This window comes from Phoca vitulina, unplaced genomic scaffold, assembly GCF_004348235.1.
Source record: "Phoca vitulina isolate PV1807 unplaced genomic scaffold, GSC_HSeal_1.0 scaffold29, whole genome shotgun sequence".
Lineage (NCBI taxonomy): Eukaryota > Metazoa > Chordata > Mammalia > Carnivora > Phocidae > Phoca > Phoca vitulina.
The window spans coordinates 19,464,795-19,479,696 of record NW_022589732.1 but is presented as its reverse complement, the minus strand read 5'-3'; the positions used below and the strand labels follow the sequence as shown (position 1 = coordinate 19,479,696).

Sequence of the window (14,902 nt, the reverse complement as noted above, 5' to 3'; positions counted from 1 at the left end):
ATGGTCTCTGGGAACAAGGGAGAGAGTGGTTGGCTCTCTGTCTAGGGGAAGGGCATGACCCCCTCCTATGAGCTTGTGCTTCACCCAGGTGTCATTCCAATTTCTTAAGCATAGGTTCATTTATATTTTTGGGTTTTTGTTTGTTTTTTTTTTAATGTCAGAGAGAGAGAGAGAGCACAAGCAGGGGGAGTGGCAGGCAGAGGGAGAAGCAGGCTTCCCGCTGAGCAAGGAGCCCGATGTGGGGCTCTATCCCAGGACCCTGGGATCATGACCTGAGCCGAAGGCAGATGCTTAACCGACTGAGCCACCCAGGCATCTCTCATTTACATTCTTTGTAGTACTTGGTCATGGTGAGCACAGGGTGATGTATGGAACTGTTGAATCGCTATACTCTACACCTGAAACTAATATAACTCTGTATGCTAACTAACTGGAATTAAGATAAAAACTTAATTAAAAAAAAGAAGAAAAGAAAATACCAAAAAATTTTTTGCAGTACTGTGTCAGTAAAATCGACTAAATTTATGCAGAGGACTTTGGCCTAAAAATGTACAGGCCAAAAGTATAAGCTCTGAGGTGAGACGACTTTGGCACGACTGAACTGCACTCCTGGGGCCACATGCGACTCCCGGTGTGCTCTGCGTCCTGGTTTCCAGAGCTGTAGAATGAGGAACCTTTGGCGAGACTACCTCTGGGGCGGAGTGGAGAAAGAACATTCCTGGAACTGTCAGGCCAGACGAGGGTTGGGGATAAATGTGAGCCTGGCTGGACACCCTCCGTGCCTGAGATTCCAAATGGATCTGGGGTTGTGTGGATGGAACTCCCTCCCATGAACCGAGAGGCAGTCATATGACATGAGAGCTCCTGGGCCGTGCAGGGATGAGGCCCGGTCTACTGGGCATAGGGCCATGCAGTCGGGGGAGGCAGACACTCGCCGCCAGGTCATCCCCCTGTCCTCTGCCGCTTCCTGGGCACCGGCCTTGAAGCAAGAGGCAGCCACTGAGGCCTGCCAGCCCCGGGGCTCCAGCTTGCATTGGCTGGAGGAGCCTGGGGTTCAGAGAGAGGTCCCCCAACAGGGATATGCACATGGGAGCTGTCAGGAGAAGGAATTCGAAGCCTTGGACAGGATGAGTTGCACCTGGAGTGAGTCGGGCCAGAAGAGAACGGAGGGAGAGCAGGGGCCCCCACCGCGGCATGAAGCGGTCAAGAAGGGAGGAGCAAACGAGGCTGACGAGGCCGAGACAAAAGTCAGCAAGAGCGCTGCTCTGGAAGCTGCTCTGGAAGAGGAGGAAGAGGGCAGGGCAGGGCTGGTCAGCCGGTCAAACGTGGCAGAGAGTGTGAGGAGGAGGACGGCTGAGGAGGAGCCACTGGATTTTGCCATGGGGAGGTCGTGGGGACCCAATTTTATTCCTTGCCACTGGGAGAGCAGCGGGCCCCTTCTTCCTGACAGGTCTTGCATGTGTGAAGCCATCTGACTCGGAGAGAGGCGTTCCGCGGGGACCTGCCTTCTGGCCACCCCCCACGGCTCTGCGGAGAAGCCCTGGCCGGCAGAGGCGGCGCCATTTTACTGGGGCATCGGCAGCACACGGGCCTGGGCCCCCACTCGCTGGCCAGGCTCCCCGCCGGCCCCCACGGCTCAGAACTCGCAGACCACCAGGCGCGGCTCCCCGCAGACCTTGTCGTTCCACTTGCCGTTGGTAAAGATCTCCACACAGTGCTCTGAGCCGCCATTGTTGTTGGGTTCCCCCGGGGCCCAGTTGGAATAGACCAGGGGCTCCCCGGTGGGGTAGGTGAAATTGCCCTCTGTCCCGATGTCGGTCATGCTCAGGAAAGCAGGCTTGTTCTGAACAGTGGCCAGCTCCTGCAGGGCCTCGTTCTCGGCTGCAGAGCGTGGGGAGGCCATCTGTCCCCCCGCCTGCGTACACACCTGCTGCGCGTCCTCAAAAGTCTTTTCAAAACCCCCTGTCTTGAAGATCTTCTCCCCAACAGCTCGGCCGTTGGGGAAGAGCTCCACTAAGAGAAGAAGAGAGTTAGATTGGGGTTATGGCAGCACCTGGCCCCAGCTCAGGGGCTCTGAGAGCTTTGTGCTCCAACTGGAACCCCCCTCCCCCACCCAGGCCTCCCCGGTGGGGTGTCAGGGCACCAGATAGGACAAAAGTGAGGCACTTGGTTCCAGAGCAGCCCTGACTTCACAGTGCACGCTGGGAGGAGGGCCTGTGGGCTGCAGTTACAGATGAGGACCCTGGAGCTCAGGGAGGTTAAGTAAGAGGCCCAAAGTCACAGGCCTGCCAAATGTAGGGTTAGGATTAAACCTTGTTTGCTGGGACACTAGAGCTAGAACATGCTCTTCCTACTTCACCCCACGTTGTGTGCTGGGGTCATTGGGGATTGGAATGACTTTGGCCGGGGAGATGTCAGCGTGGCTGTGGGGGTAGTTTCTGAGAGTATGAAAATCAGACCCTGCATAAGAGCAGGTCTGTGGGGTTGCTGTGTGGTGGGTGGGGGCAAGGGAGGGGGGGCATCCGAGAGCCTCGATGTGCTAATCTCTGCACTCACTGCAGACCCATGTTGGCCCCTTGGTACCCATGTGCGTGATGCCCCAGCCAGCCAGCCTCCCCGGGGAGCTGGGGGAGGGGGGTGCAGGCACCGAGCGGTGCGGTGGCAGGGGGAGGGGACCGGTTCTGGGAGAGCCCTATTTGGGAATCAGAAGCCAGGGGTTCCACCCCAACCTGGCAATGGCTGTCTAGGTGGGCAAAGGAAAGTCACTTCCCTTTTCAGGCCTTCTAATTCCTCATCTCTAAAGTGGGGGCACACTTCATAAAAGCATCACCCATGGGACATATCAAGTATCTCTTTTCAGCCCATCCCAACCGCTTTTGGGCTCAGGCATGGAAATCCTCAGGGCTCCTGAGAGGGCTGTGCCCTGGCCTCCCTGGGCTGGTTAGGCTCAGGCTGCCCCAGCCCCACTGCCCTCCTCTGAGGACCTTCAACACGGACTCGGGGCACAGATGCTCCACAGGCTCAGGATGGCACTTGAAGCAGCCCTGGACGGGGCCCGTGCGGGGGTTCACGTTATGTCCCTGCATCTGGGTGCGTCCACACGTGCATACACGAACATGTCCATGTATTCGTGCGAAGGTACACGGCAGCACCCACCATCCAGATACGTGTGCATACCTACACGTGCATACCTCTGGTTGTGCTCATGAATGTCATGGTGCGGGGTGAGTGAAGGTATTTGAGTACACCCACGTGGCTGGAGCCTATGGACACGTTCCGCTTTGTGTGCAGCAGTGGGCAGAGGAATGAGTGAACGCGTGGGCAAATACGTTTGTGGAGCGAGGAAGACATACCCAATACCTGAAACTCTCATCCTTGCTACTTAGGTACTTAGGGGACAACCCTGTGTCTTACCCAGTTGGGCCCCTTTATGCTCTACTCCTTCAGAAAACTGTTCTTTTTTTTTTTTTTGGATCAGGGAGATTGGATGAGTGATGTAGACTCAGTGCTGAAGTCAGGGAGAGCAGATGGCGGGGGAGGGCAGTCAAGGACTGAGGTGGAGATTCCAAAGGGCACAGGGCACTCAGGCGTGTACTCCTGGGGGCCCCTGCCTCGGCAGCATTCCAGGGTTAGGGGAGACTCTCTGCTTGAAACACCGGGGGAGGTTCAGGGAGAGTACTGGCTGGAGCCCAGAGGCAGCCAGCCCCCTGCCAGAACCTTGAGCATGTCCAGGGTGAGGTACTTGATTGGCCACACGGCAAGGCCAGGCCCCCACCAGCCTTGAACCCCAAGGGCAGCATCCCAGCCCCGGCTCTCAGGACAGTGTCTGGATTCTCTGCTGCCTTGAGCCGTGAAGCAACGTCCCTGGGCACTCACTCACAGGGCCCCACGGATGTTAGGAATACATCCTGGGTTGGGTGTCCGCTGTCAATCACAGGGACCAGCACGGGGTAGGCAGGGTTTAGGGCACTGACTGGGTCACAGGTGGCTGTGATACTGGGGGCATCCTAGAGCCTGCTAACAGCTACCATACTTCCGTCACCCCACTGAACTGGCGATAGGGCACATCCTCCTATATGTCTCTTGCATCTACTTGCAGATCCTGGACTATGCTCTGTCCCAGCCCTATTCTCAGCCCCAGACCTTGCCCCAGAGCCAGGTCCAGCCCTAAATGTGGTCCCAACCCATTCCAATCCTAGACCCAAACCCAGCCAATGCCAAACCAAGGCCCAGACCCAGTCGGGGGCCTAGCCTTGGTGCCTGGCTCCAGTCAGGCCCAGGAACTTACCTTTCCTATACTGAGAGAAGGCATTCTGGAGGTGTTGTACCTGTCCGTGCAAGGCCTCCACCTGCCGCCTCAGAGCAGTGATGTCTGCCGAAGAGAGGGGCCGAGGGAAGGTAAGCCCAGCGTAGCCTGGGATCAGCTCAGAGCCTAGGCCTCAAGGGAAGGGTGCCCAGTTGCAGGCACATACTTGGGGTGGGCTAAGCTGCTGGGACCAGGTCCTAAGAAGCCCACATCTGCTGACATAACCGACCCCTGTTCCTCCCAGATTTCCCGTGGTTCTGCTATGAACTAAGTGTCCCACAAGCAGGTCCCTGCACCTCACAGACACTGACCGCATGACATTTGAACTCCAAATTCTGGGCATCCCATAGCACCTCTTTTTGGGGGGATAGGAATACTTCCCATCCATTGGGTTATTTGATACTCAAACTATGCTTTGAGTCGGGAAGGGGGCTATGCTTTCCCCAGTGATCAGATGGAAAAGCTGCCCAGGGTTGCCCTCCACTGAGTAAGTCTAAAACCAGAGCCTAATTCTCCTGCCTTCCTGCCTGCTAGCTTTCCTGTTTCCCACCACTCCCCATGATTAATGGGGCCGAAGTCTGAGAGGATAGGCTGTCCTGATAGATAAGAGCACCACCTTCCTCCCCCTGCTCCCACCCTGTGGGAACTCCCAAATCTGGCAGGTGCCACCTTACCCGGAAGCCCACTCTCTCCCTTCTCTCCTTTGTCCCCAGGAGCACCTCTGTCCCCCTTCAGTCCCGGGGGCCCTTTGGCACCTGGAGGTCCCGGTGGACCCATGGCTCCAGCAGGTCCTGGGATCACAGAAGAAGAGCTGGGTGAGCTCCGTACACGTTTTCCAGCATTTTCAGCCTCCCAGTACAGGGACCATCCAACTGGCCCATGGTCCCCCTTCCCCCATACAGACTGTTCCCAGAACCCAGCCATGCACCCTCTCCTCACGCTGACTGTCCCATCACCCAAAGACCCACCTCTCTGGCACCTAGACTAGCCCTGTTGCTCACGTGTCACTCTCCCTCGATGCAGACAGCTCCCAGAGCCCAGCAGTCACCCTCCTTGGACATAGACTCTCCCCTCCTGGTCACGCCAGCTCTGACGTGATGAGTGGCGGTGGTGGAGAGATGGCCATGGGCAGCACCAGGGGGACACAAGGGAACCGGAGCCCGGCCCTAGCCCCTTCCATCACTCACCTGCTGCCCCGGCACTCCCAGGGGCTCCGTGCTCACCCGGGGCACCTCTCTCTCCTTTAACACCTGTGGGACCTTGTGTCCCCGCAGAGCCCGGCTTGCCGGCCACACCCGCTTCTCCTGAGGAAGGAACCAATTGGGACAAATGTTGCTGAGAGTGTGTTCAGTCCTGGAGTTTTCACCCACCGCTCCAGGGGGAGAGAGCCAACTGGGGAGAAGGTGCCCCTTACGGGGCTTCCTCCAGGGAGGTGAACAGGAAAACGCCACCATTGTGGGAAGCGGGGGGAGGAAGGGGCCACGACTCGGCCTTACCCAGCGCTGACCATCTGGCCTTTTCCTGGCCCTCCGAGCTTGCTGCCTGAGGTCCCAGCCCGGACCGCCACCATACTCCTCCCCTCTCCCTCCCAGACCAGCCACATATCAACCACCTACCTTTGGGCCCGGCCTCTCCTTTAGGGCCAGGTGGGCCTTGAGGTCCTACGTTCCCCGGCTTCCCTGATGGACCCTCTCTGCCAGCTGAACCAGGCACGCCTCGAGGTCCCGGAGGTCCTGGGGAAGAAGACCACCCTGGTCAGTGGCGCTAAACCTTGTTGGCGGGGGAGCACATGAAAAAACGAGAGCAATGATAGAAGTGAGAGAGGCAGCCGTGGTACTTTCCAGGCTTCTCTGAGATAACCCAGTGCCACCTTCACAACAACCTTCTTCCTTCTCCCTGGGATGGGATCTGTGCATGTCTACTGGCAAATCCCAGGGTCGGCAGCAGCACCTGCAGACAGCCGAACTCCATGCGCAGCTGCTCACCAGATGGTCCGGAGTCTCCCTTTGGTCCAGGCTCTCCCGCAGAGCCATTGTCCCCTTTGGGCCCAACTAGGCCAGCTGGTCCAGGCATCCCGGGTCTCCCTACAGCTCCTGGCAAACCTGTAGCAGCAGAAGAGATGGGTATAAACCTGGCCTTGGGCCCAGGAGGAGCCAGATGCCTCTAATGTCAGGCCCCTTGCATGCCTTCAAGGTTCTACTTGAAGAGACATTCCATCTCCACACTCCTTGGTCCAGTGGTGATCCAGGAAATGGGTGTCCCCATCCCCATTTTACAGGTGAGAAAACAGGCCAGCCAGAGTTGGCTGTGGATTCAAGCCAAGACCCATCCGACTTGGCTTGTTCATGGTATTTACAGCCGGAAATCTGTCAGCATTTACCCTTGATCATGGACTCCTTGTTCTCGCCTTCCCAGAACCAAAGTTTCTATCAGAAATGACACCTGGCACTAATCACCAGGAAACTGCAAATCAAAACCACAATGAGATACCACCTCACACCTGTTAGAATGGTTATTATCAAAAAAGACAAGAGATAACAAGCGTTGGCCAGGATGTGGAGAAAAGGAAACCCCTGTGCACTGTTGGTGGGAATGTAAATCGGTGCAGCCACTGTGGGAAACAGAATGAAGGTTCCTCAAAAAATTAAAAGTACAATTACTATATGATCCAGCAATTCCCCTTCTGGGTATTTATCTAAAGGAAGCAAGAACACTAATTCAAAAAGATATCTGCACCCCCATGTTCATTGCGGCATTGTTTACAGTAGCCAAGACATGGAGACGGCTTAGAGCCTAGATGTCCATTGATGAATGAGTGGATGGAGAAAATGCAGGTGTATATATGATGGAATATTCCTCAGCCATAACAAAGAACGAAATCTTGCCATTTGCAACAACATGGATGGACTTTGGGGGCATTATGGTAGATGAAATTAAGTCAGACAGAGAAAGACAAATCCCATATGATCTCATTTATATGTGGAATCTAAACAGACAAGCCAACCAACAAACAAAAACAACAAACTCATAGATACAGAGAACAGATTGGTGATTGCCAGAGGTGGGCTTGGGAAGTGGGCAGAATGGCTCACGGTGGTCGAAAGATACAAATGTCCAGTTATAAAATAAGTTCTGGGGATGTCATGTAGAGCATGGCAACTAGAGTTAATAATACCGTATTGTATATGTGAAAGTTGCTCAGAGAGTAGATCTTTTTTCTTTTTCTTTTCTTTTTTTTTTTTGTGAGTAAAGTGATAGAAGTTTATTAAGCAAGGATACAGAAAAAAGCTCTCAGGAGTGAGACGGGTCCTGCCACTGAGGGCATTTAGGGTTGGTCTTTTATAAACAGCTAACCAGGGACCTTAAATCCTTTTATCCTCTCTATATCACCATTGAGCAAGGACTAGTGATAACACCTTCAATGGCTTACTTCCTTTTTAGGGTCTGGTTATTCTTTGTTGGTCACAGGTGATTATCATAAAAAAAGACACCCACCCCACATGCTTAGGCAGGGTGGTCCGGTTTGTTCCCTTATCTCTTGTTTCCCCACACCCCGACATTTTTGGGATTTCTGTGAGCCTGATCACATAGCTCCCTATCTATCTCTCCCTACCTAGCCCCGCCTGTCCCTTACTCATTCTTCCCCCTGGAAATAGTAACCCTTACTGCCATTAGGGAGTGGGACAGTGACCACTCTGGCTGCTTCCTGCTGAACTGGGACGGCGGGCTGCGCAGCAGTTAGAATCTATGCAGGAGTCGGTCCAGAGGCCCGCGGTATGGCTCCAGGGGGTCATGATGGACAGCAAACGGTACATGCATCAGCACATGCAAAAGGATGAACATAAAACAAGTATTAGGCCCCAAATTATGATCACATTCCTTAGATAAGATCCCCAATTACCAATTTTGTCAAATAGATTAGTAGATATCTTGATCTTATTTAATGGATCACAAATGTCCCCTATTAATTGGGACACCTGTAACGTTAGAACAACACATGAGGAAATCCCTCATACCCCTAGTAATGCTAGGCAGTCAATAGTGGCACCGTTCTGGAGAAGTCCCTCTCTGACTTCACTTAATTCTTGGCTGAGTACATCTAGCGCCTGGGAAGTAACATTTAGACTCCTGCTGAGCAAGCATACTGTTTTGCTTATTTTATGTAAGTCCTGGAAGTCCCATAGTGAGTTCTGAGGCTCTTTTTACCAGGAGGGCTGTGGTATGTTGTATGTTTGGCTAAAGCCTTTGTTTGCAAGTGTACATCAATAGAGGCAGCTGCTAGGATAAATGACTATGAGATAAAACTATCAAGAAGTTCTCTTCGTAAGGCGCGCCTGGGTGGCTCAGTTGTTAAGCATCTGCCTTCGGCTCAGGTCATGGTCCCAGGGTCCTGGGATCGAGCCCCGCATCGGGCTCCCTGCTCCGCGGGAAGCCTGCTTCTCCCTCTACCTCTCCCCCTGCTTGTGTTCCCTCTCTCGCTGTGTCTCTCTCTGTCAAATAAATAAATAAAATCTTAAAAAAAAAAAAAAGAAGAAGTTCTCTTCGTTTAAGGTCTAGCCTTAACAGTATCTTAATCATAAGGAATCACTGGCAAGTGGGAGAAGACTTGTCTCAGGATATAAGGGCATCCCCAAGTACATTATCCAATTGAATCATAAAGAAAATGGGATCATCCATTATCTCTGTAAGCCCATAGTTAATCCCATGCAGTGGGGTAAGCTCTGGCTTCAAAAGAGCAATTTTTGTTATCCCAGCCACATAGAATTGATCAAGGTTCTAGTTGAGTTATATAATCGTTGGGGAATCAAATCCTTTTTTTTTTGCCGTTTAAATAATCATATGCCCATGGGGTCCTGTTACTATCCCCACAGAATAACAAGCAAGATTGCCTATACATGAGCTGTTGTGGCAATTTCTCTGAGGTTTACCTCACGTCAGAGAGTAGATCTTTTTTATATATACATATATATTTTTTAAGATTTTATTTATTTATTTGAGAGAGAGAGAGAGAGAAACAGCATGAGAGGGGAGAGGGTCAGAGGGAGAAGCAGGCTCCTTGCCGAGCCGGGAGCCCGATGTGGGACTCGATCCCAGGACTCCGGGATCATGACCTGAGCCGAAGGCAGTCGCCCAACCAACTGAGCCACCCAGGTGCCCCCAGAGAGTAGATCTTAAAAGTTCTTATCACAACAAGAAAAAAATTGTACTATGTGTGGTAACAGACGTTGACAAGACTTCTTGCAGTGATCATCTCACAATTCGTGCAAATATTGAATCACTGTTAATACATCAGAAACGAAGACAATGTTATATGGCAATTATACCTCAATAAAAAAAAGCAAAAGCAATGCAATATGCTCTTGAAACCATAGAAGAGAGACCAAACTGTTACCTAATGTATCCCTATGCGCAACGGGATCCTGTTTCACAAGTACGTACATGCGTGTGTAGGGCGTGCACGTGCAGGACGTACTGGGAAAGACACTGGAGAAGCAGATACAGAGGCGTGACCAGCTGTTCCTTCCTAGTGACACAAGGTGATGGTAACTTTCCTGTTGTTTCTTTAGTGGCCACAAATTATTTTTGTATTGGAAAAATGATCAAGCATTTTTAGAAAGACGTGTTACCTCCAGAAGGGCTGCCTAGGCCTGACATTACTCAAGATTTACCCCCAAAAGATTAACGGGAGCAGATGACTCTCAATGTTTAAGAGTTTTACACTCAGTTCTGTTCTTTTTGTTATTCTTTTTTTTTTTTTTTTACTGAGGTGAAATTCATATAACATTAACCTTTTCTTTTTTTTTTTTAAAGATTTTATTTATTTGTTTGACAGAGAGAGACACAGCGAGAGAGGGAACACAAGTAGGGGGAGTGGGAGAGGGAGAAGCAGGCTTCCCGCCGAGCAGGGAGCCCGATGCGGGGCTCGATCCCAGGACCCTGGGATCATGACCTGAGCCGAAGGCAGACGCTTAACGACTGAGCCACCCAGGCGCCCCATATTAACCTTTTCAAAGCACACAGTTCAGTGGCAGTTAGCTCACTCACTCACTCACTCCTCTATTAAGTTCAAAATCATTTCATCACCCCTCATAAAAACCATAGCCACTAAGCCATCACCCCCAATTCCCCCTCCTCCCAGCCCCTGGACGCCACTACTCTGCTTTCTGTCTCTATTTTCTATTTTGGACATTTCATATACATGGATTCCTACGACTTATGACCTTTGACGTCTGGCTTTTGTAACTTGGGGGTGACGTCCCTGAGTGCCATCCACTTGACAGTGTGTCTCAGCACTTTATTTCCTTTTATGGCTGAGTCATGTTCCACCATATGGACAGAGCACATCTTGTTCGTCCATTCACCCATCGCCAGGCCTTTGGGCTGTTGTGAATAAAGCCGCTATAAACATTCACGTGCAAAAAGAAATGACACCTGACAGGTGGTGCTGACTTCTTCATTCACTTACTTGTTCACTAAGAAGCCAGGGAATACAACCGTGGGCCCGGCGCTGGGCGAGATGCAAATGTTAGCACCAGGTCCCGGTCTGCACGGGATTTGTGATAGGATTTTCAACTGTGAGACACAGGCCATGAGTGAGGAAGACAATTCACAAGATGTCCCTCGTCCCGTCACATCATCACCCCAACCCCAGCACGCACACATGCCCAGAGCTCTCTTCCTAGAGGAAGAAATGGGACTTTAGGGTGAGGAGGATTTAGAGAGAATTGCAGAGGAAAGGGGACATGTTAGACTTAGAAAACGTGCTCCCAGGGGAGGAGCGACCAGGCCAGCCTGGGCAAGAATGAGCCGGTGGCGGGGGCTGGTGCCTGGGATGGGTGGTTGAGAAGCTCTGTGCTGGGCATGGTATCCTGCTTCTAGTTATGATCCTCACTGGGAATGCACTGCAAGCAGAGAGAGTTATGGGTTGGGCCCCACATCCCATGTCCAACAGGTCACACTGTGCTGGGGCAGAAATGTCCTGCCCCTAGATCGAGCCTCTCTTGGGCTCCACCCTGGCTGGGCTGGGGACAGGTAGAAGGAGCGGTAGAGGTCTCCCATCCATGGTGCACAAGCCCTGGAGGCCGGGAGAGGGGACCCAGGCAAGCACCCATGCCTCCAAAAGCACTAATTTTGGGGCGCCTGGGTGGCTCAGCCAGTTAAGCATCTGCCTTCAGCTCAGGTCATGATCCCAGGGTCCTGGGATCGAGCCCCATGTGGGGCTCCCTGCTCAGTGGAGATCCTGCTTCTCCCTCTTCCCCTCCCCGCTGCTTGTGCTCTCTCATGCCCTCTCTCTCTCAAATAAATAAATAAAATCTTAAAAAAAAAAAAAAGCACCAATTTTGCATCCTAGTGTCCCCCAAAGGCCAGCCCTGTACCTCAGTATGCCCTAAAGTGAAGCTTTAAGGACCAGCAGTGTGGCCAGTCTTCACCACAGTAAATCCCTCCTCTCCTTTCATTTTCCCTTCCTTTATTCCACAAGTACTCGCTGAAACTTCTACTGTGCACAAGACAGCATCTTGATGTTGGGACACGCCAGGGAAAGCAGCAGACACAAAAGCAGATCCCTTCCTCTTGGAGCTTAAACCCAACTGCATAGAAAGAGATCCTAAAAATTAAAATGTACAACCTAGGGTTTATTAGATCAGAATAAGTGCCACAGAGGAAAAATAAAGCACAGAGAGTGTCGGAAGGGAGCGCAGTGTCTTCTAAGTAGGGTGGTCAGGGACAGACTCGCGGAGAAGGTGGTCTGTGAGGAAAGCCGGGAGGAAGGTGAGGAGTGACCCACGAGGGCAGCTATGGGGAGAGCAGTGACAGGGCCTCAAGTAGGTGGGGGGCTGAATGTGGTTAGGGATCAGCAAGGAGCCAGTGTGGCCAGAGGAGAAGGAGGCGAGGTCAAAGAAGTAGGCAGGGGTGGAGTGCCTGTGGGCTGCTGAGGAGTGTGCGGTTTTATTCTGAGGGAGATGCGTGCCCCTGGAGGGACGCTCTTGCTGAATCCTTCTGGGAAGGAATCTTGGAGGTGCTGAGGAATAAGGGGACTGTCCCTGGAAATACAGCCCCCAAAACAGGGTGGGGTCTTATGGACCATCCATGATATGCCTGAGACATTACCGTAGTGACCCGACTCCACCCTCCACCTCTGCTCAGGCTCTCTTCTCTCTGGCCTATCTGGAACCCTGTGCGTCAGCATCTGCAGGGGACATTGTCATAAGTCCAGACTCTAACCCCAGCCAGACTTCCTTGGGTCGGGATTCTGAGGTGCTCCAAGCTCTCTAGGAAATTCTCAGACCCATGATGGTTGAACAACTCGTGTGCCTGCAATCCGGGAGCCAGAGTGCAGCTTGGTTCCTGGGCCCAACTGTGTACGGTTCTTTCTCCAAGCACCAACCCAAGCCAGGCTTGGCACGTGCATAGGTTGGGGGGGAGGCATCTGCACAAAAGAGGGGGGCTCAGCCACACTCGATGCTGCAGCGTCACAGGGCCACTATAGGAAAAGGCACCCCTGGGATTTAATTCAGGGCCCCTCTGAGAGTTGGAGAGATCGGGGATTCTCCAAGATGCGGACACCCTGAATACCACCCTTCTTCTGAGTTCCCTTCCAGGTGGCCTTCCCCAAGCCCCAGGCCATTTACGTTGGGAGCCACTTTCTGTCTGTAAAGGATGGACAGATAGATACTCGCTTGTCCCTTACCCTACAAAGCCTGGAGATGTTACCCATTCTTTCCACCTTAAATGTTGTTAGTTTCCTTCCTCCCCAACCAAAATGCAAACTCCTGAACGATAAAGACCACAGTAGATCCCACCATAGCCGTAGCCCAGTGCCTGCAGGTCCCTTGTCTTAGTTGTTGCTTCACTGAATTCTGACACCTTGCCGCTGAGACTCAGATAATTCCCTTAATAATCAGTACCTTTGGGAACCTCAGGAGAATTCACCTGATTGGACCAGCAGGAACATGCACCTTCATCTTGACAACTTAACAAAAAAGTAAAACCTTGGCTCAGTTATTCGTCACTGTGTGGTCGATATTATTCCCATTTATAGATGAGCAAACAGACTCGGGGACACTGGCTTGTCCCAGGGTAGGTCTCTGCTGTGGAGATGGAGCTAGCTGTCTGGGACAGATCTGTCTGATGCACAAGCCCGTGGCTTTTCCCCTCCACACTGGGTGTCATTTGGCCTTTCTGCGTCACCATGTTCTCACCTGCCAAATGTGAGTCATATGTTGTTTCTTGTGAAACATTTGGTAGGGTTAAATGAATTACTCAGTGATGCCCAAGCACAAGGCTAGGAGAAAGAAATGTGAGCTCCCTTTCATTCTCTCCGTAATGTATTAGGGTAAATCCTTTTGATCAGACCTGAGTCTGGGGCCACTGAGCCTCCTTCTTTCCCATTCTTCATGCAGTATTAAAAATATTTATCTCCTCGCACAGACACCATTTAATCTGGAGGACCAACTGTTAAGTCCCTGGAGCTGGGTTCTGGAGAACCACAAATTCCATGTCCCCACTATTTCCTCATTCTTGGGGTGGGAGGAATCAGAAGAATCCGGGGGAGGAGTCAGGGCAACTGGTAAGGGAGGGAGGCACCTGGGGGCTCAGAACAGCTGGTCATTTTTCAAATGGTAAAACAGCATTTCAGAAGGACCGAATGTCTCAGGGAAACCCACCCCCTGAGGAGGAAGAAGTCCACCTCTGAGCCTTCCACAGCAGAACAACCAGCGTTTCTGGATTGGTTACAATTCCAATGCCCACCCCATTCCACCAGGACGAGCCCGTGGTCCCAGCTCTACCTGGATCCCCCTTCTCGCCCCGGGGGCCCTCTCTTCCATCCCGTCCATCACGACCGGGCAGGCCATTCTCCACAGGGTTACACATGACCAGGGTGCAGATGCCGGCCGCTGCTCTCTGGGAATAGGTCTTCATTTCTGCTCCCAGCGACCTCAGGGGCTGTGTGAGCAGGATCAGCATGGAGAGAGGGAGGAGAAGCATGGCCTAGGCAGATGAACAGAAAGAGAAAGGACATGCTCTTGGTTCTAGGACATGGGTTAGGGCTTGGCCTGGCTCCTGAAGGTCAGGAGAAGCACCTCCCCACAACCCCCCTCCCTCCTGTGGGGCTCCCAAAACAGTGGAGGGACCAGGTGGGCATATGGTCTGGCCTGGGAGGGCACGAGTTACCCTGACACGAGTTGACAGCAGTATCCACCTACTCTCAGATGCCCCGTGTTGTCCTTTCCTGTGTCTTCCCTGGGCACTGCCGTCGGCACCGGGGCTAGGATGTAGAATTCCTCACTGAAGCCGTGATTCATGAAGCCATGAATCAGGAAGGATTCATTGGGTAGTTCTGGAAAGGACCTTTCCCCACCGGACCTCCTTCTCCCTGCCTGTATTATTAAGGTGGGTGGCTTAGCTCCGACAAGGCAAACCCGTTCCCTCTCACTTGCTGCCTTGGATGGACTAGCACTCGTGTCGTCTGCAGTGCTATTCTGAGAAGGAGTCAGAGTCCTGGATGCTTAGTGATGTCTGTCCTGAGCACAGGATGGGTATGTGGTTGCATGTTTTCCAGCTGATTAGCCATCCCTGGACTAGACACTGTCTCCG

At 52.5% G+C, this 14,902-nt stretch overlaps 1 protein-coding gene across 1 annotated transcript; it reads right to left on the bottom strand.

The window, feature by feature from the left end:
• Positions 1-1,636: 1,636 nt before the first annotated feature.
• SFTPD (surfactant protein D) lies at positions 1,637-14,293 on the bottom strand. The gene is made up of 7 exons (XM_032423664.1): positions 14,095-14,293; positions 6,292-6,408; positions 5,923-6,039; positions 5,494-5,610; positions 4,981-5,097; positions 4,289-4,372; positions 1,637-2,013 (listed from the first exon to the last, which is right to left on the bottom strand). The coding sequence occupies exons 1-7, from the start codon at positions 14,291-14,293 to the stop codon at positions 1,637-1,639; spliced, it is 1,128 nt and encodes a 375-aa protein (XP_032279555.1).
• Between the last annotated feature and the right edge of the window lie 609 nt (positions 14,294-14,902).

What these genes read in the sequence shown, in the direction of transcription:
- SFTPD (XM_032423664.1), bottom strand. Translation starts at nt 14,293, where the DNA reads ATGCTTCTCCTCCCTCTCTCCATGCTGATCCTGCTCACACAGCCCCTG. An exon ending in GGGCGAGAAGGGGGATCCAG is followed by an intron (nt 6,409 to 14,094) that starts GTAGAGCTGGGA and finishes CTGCTGCTACAG; the next exon opens with GTTTGCCAGGAGCTGTAGGG. An exon ending in CTTCTCTCAGTATAGGAAAG is followed by an intron (nt 2,014 to 4,288) that starts GTAAGTTCCTGG and finishes TTCTTCTCTTAG; the next exon opens with TGGAGCTCTTCCCCAACGGC.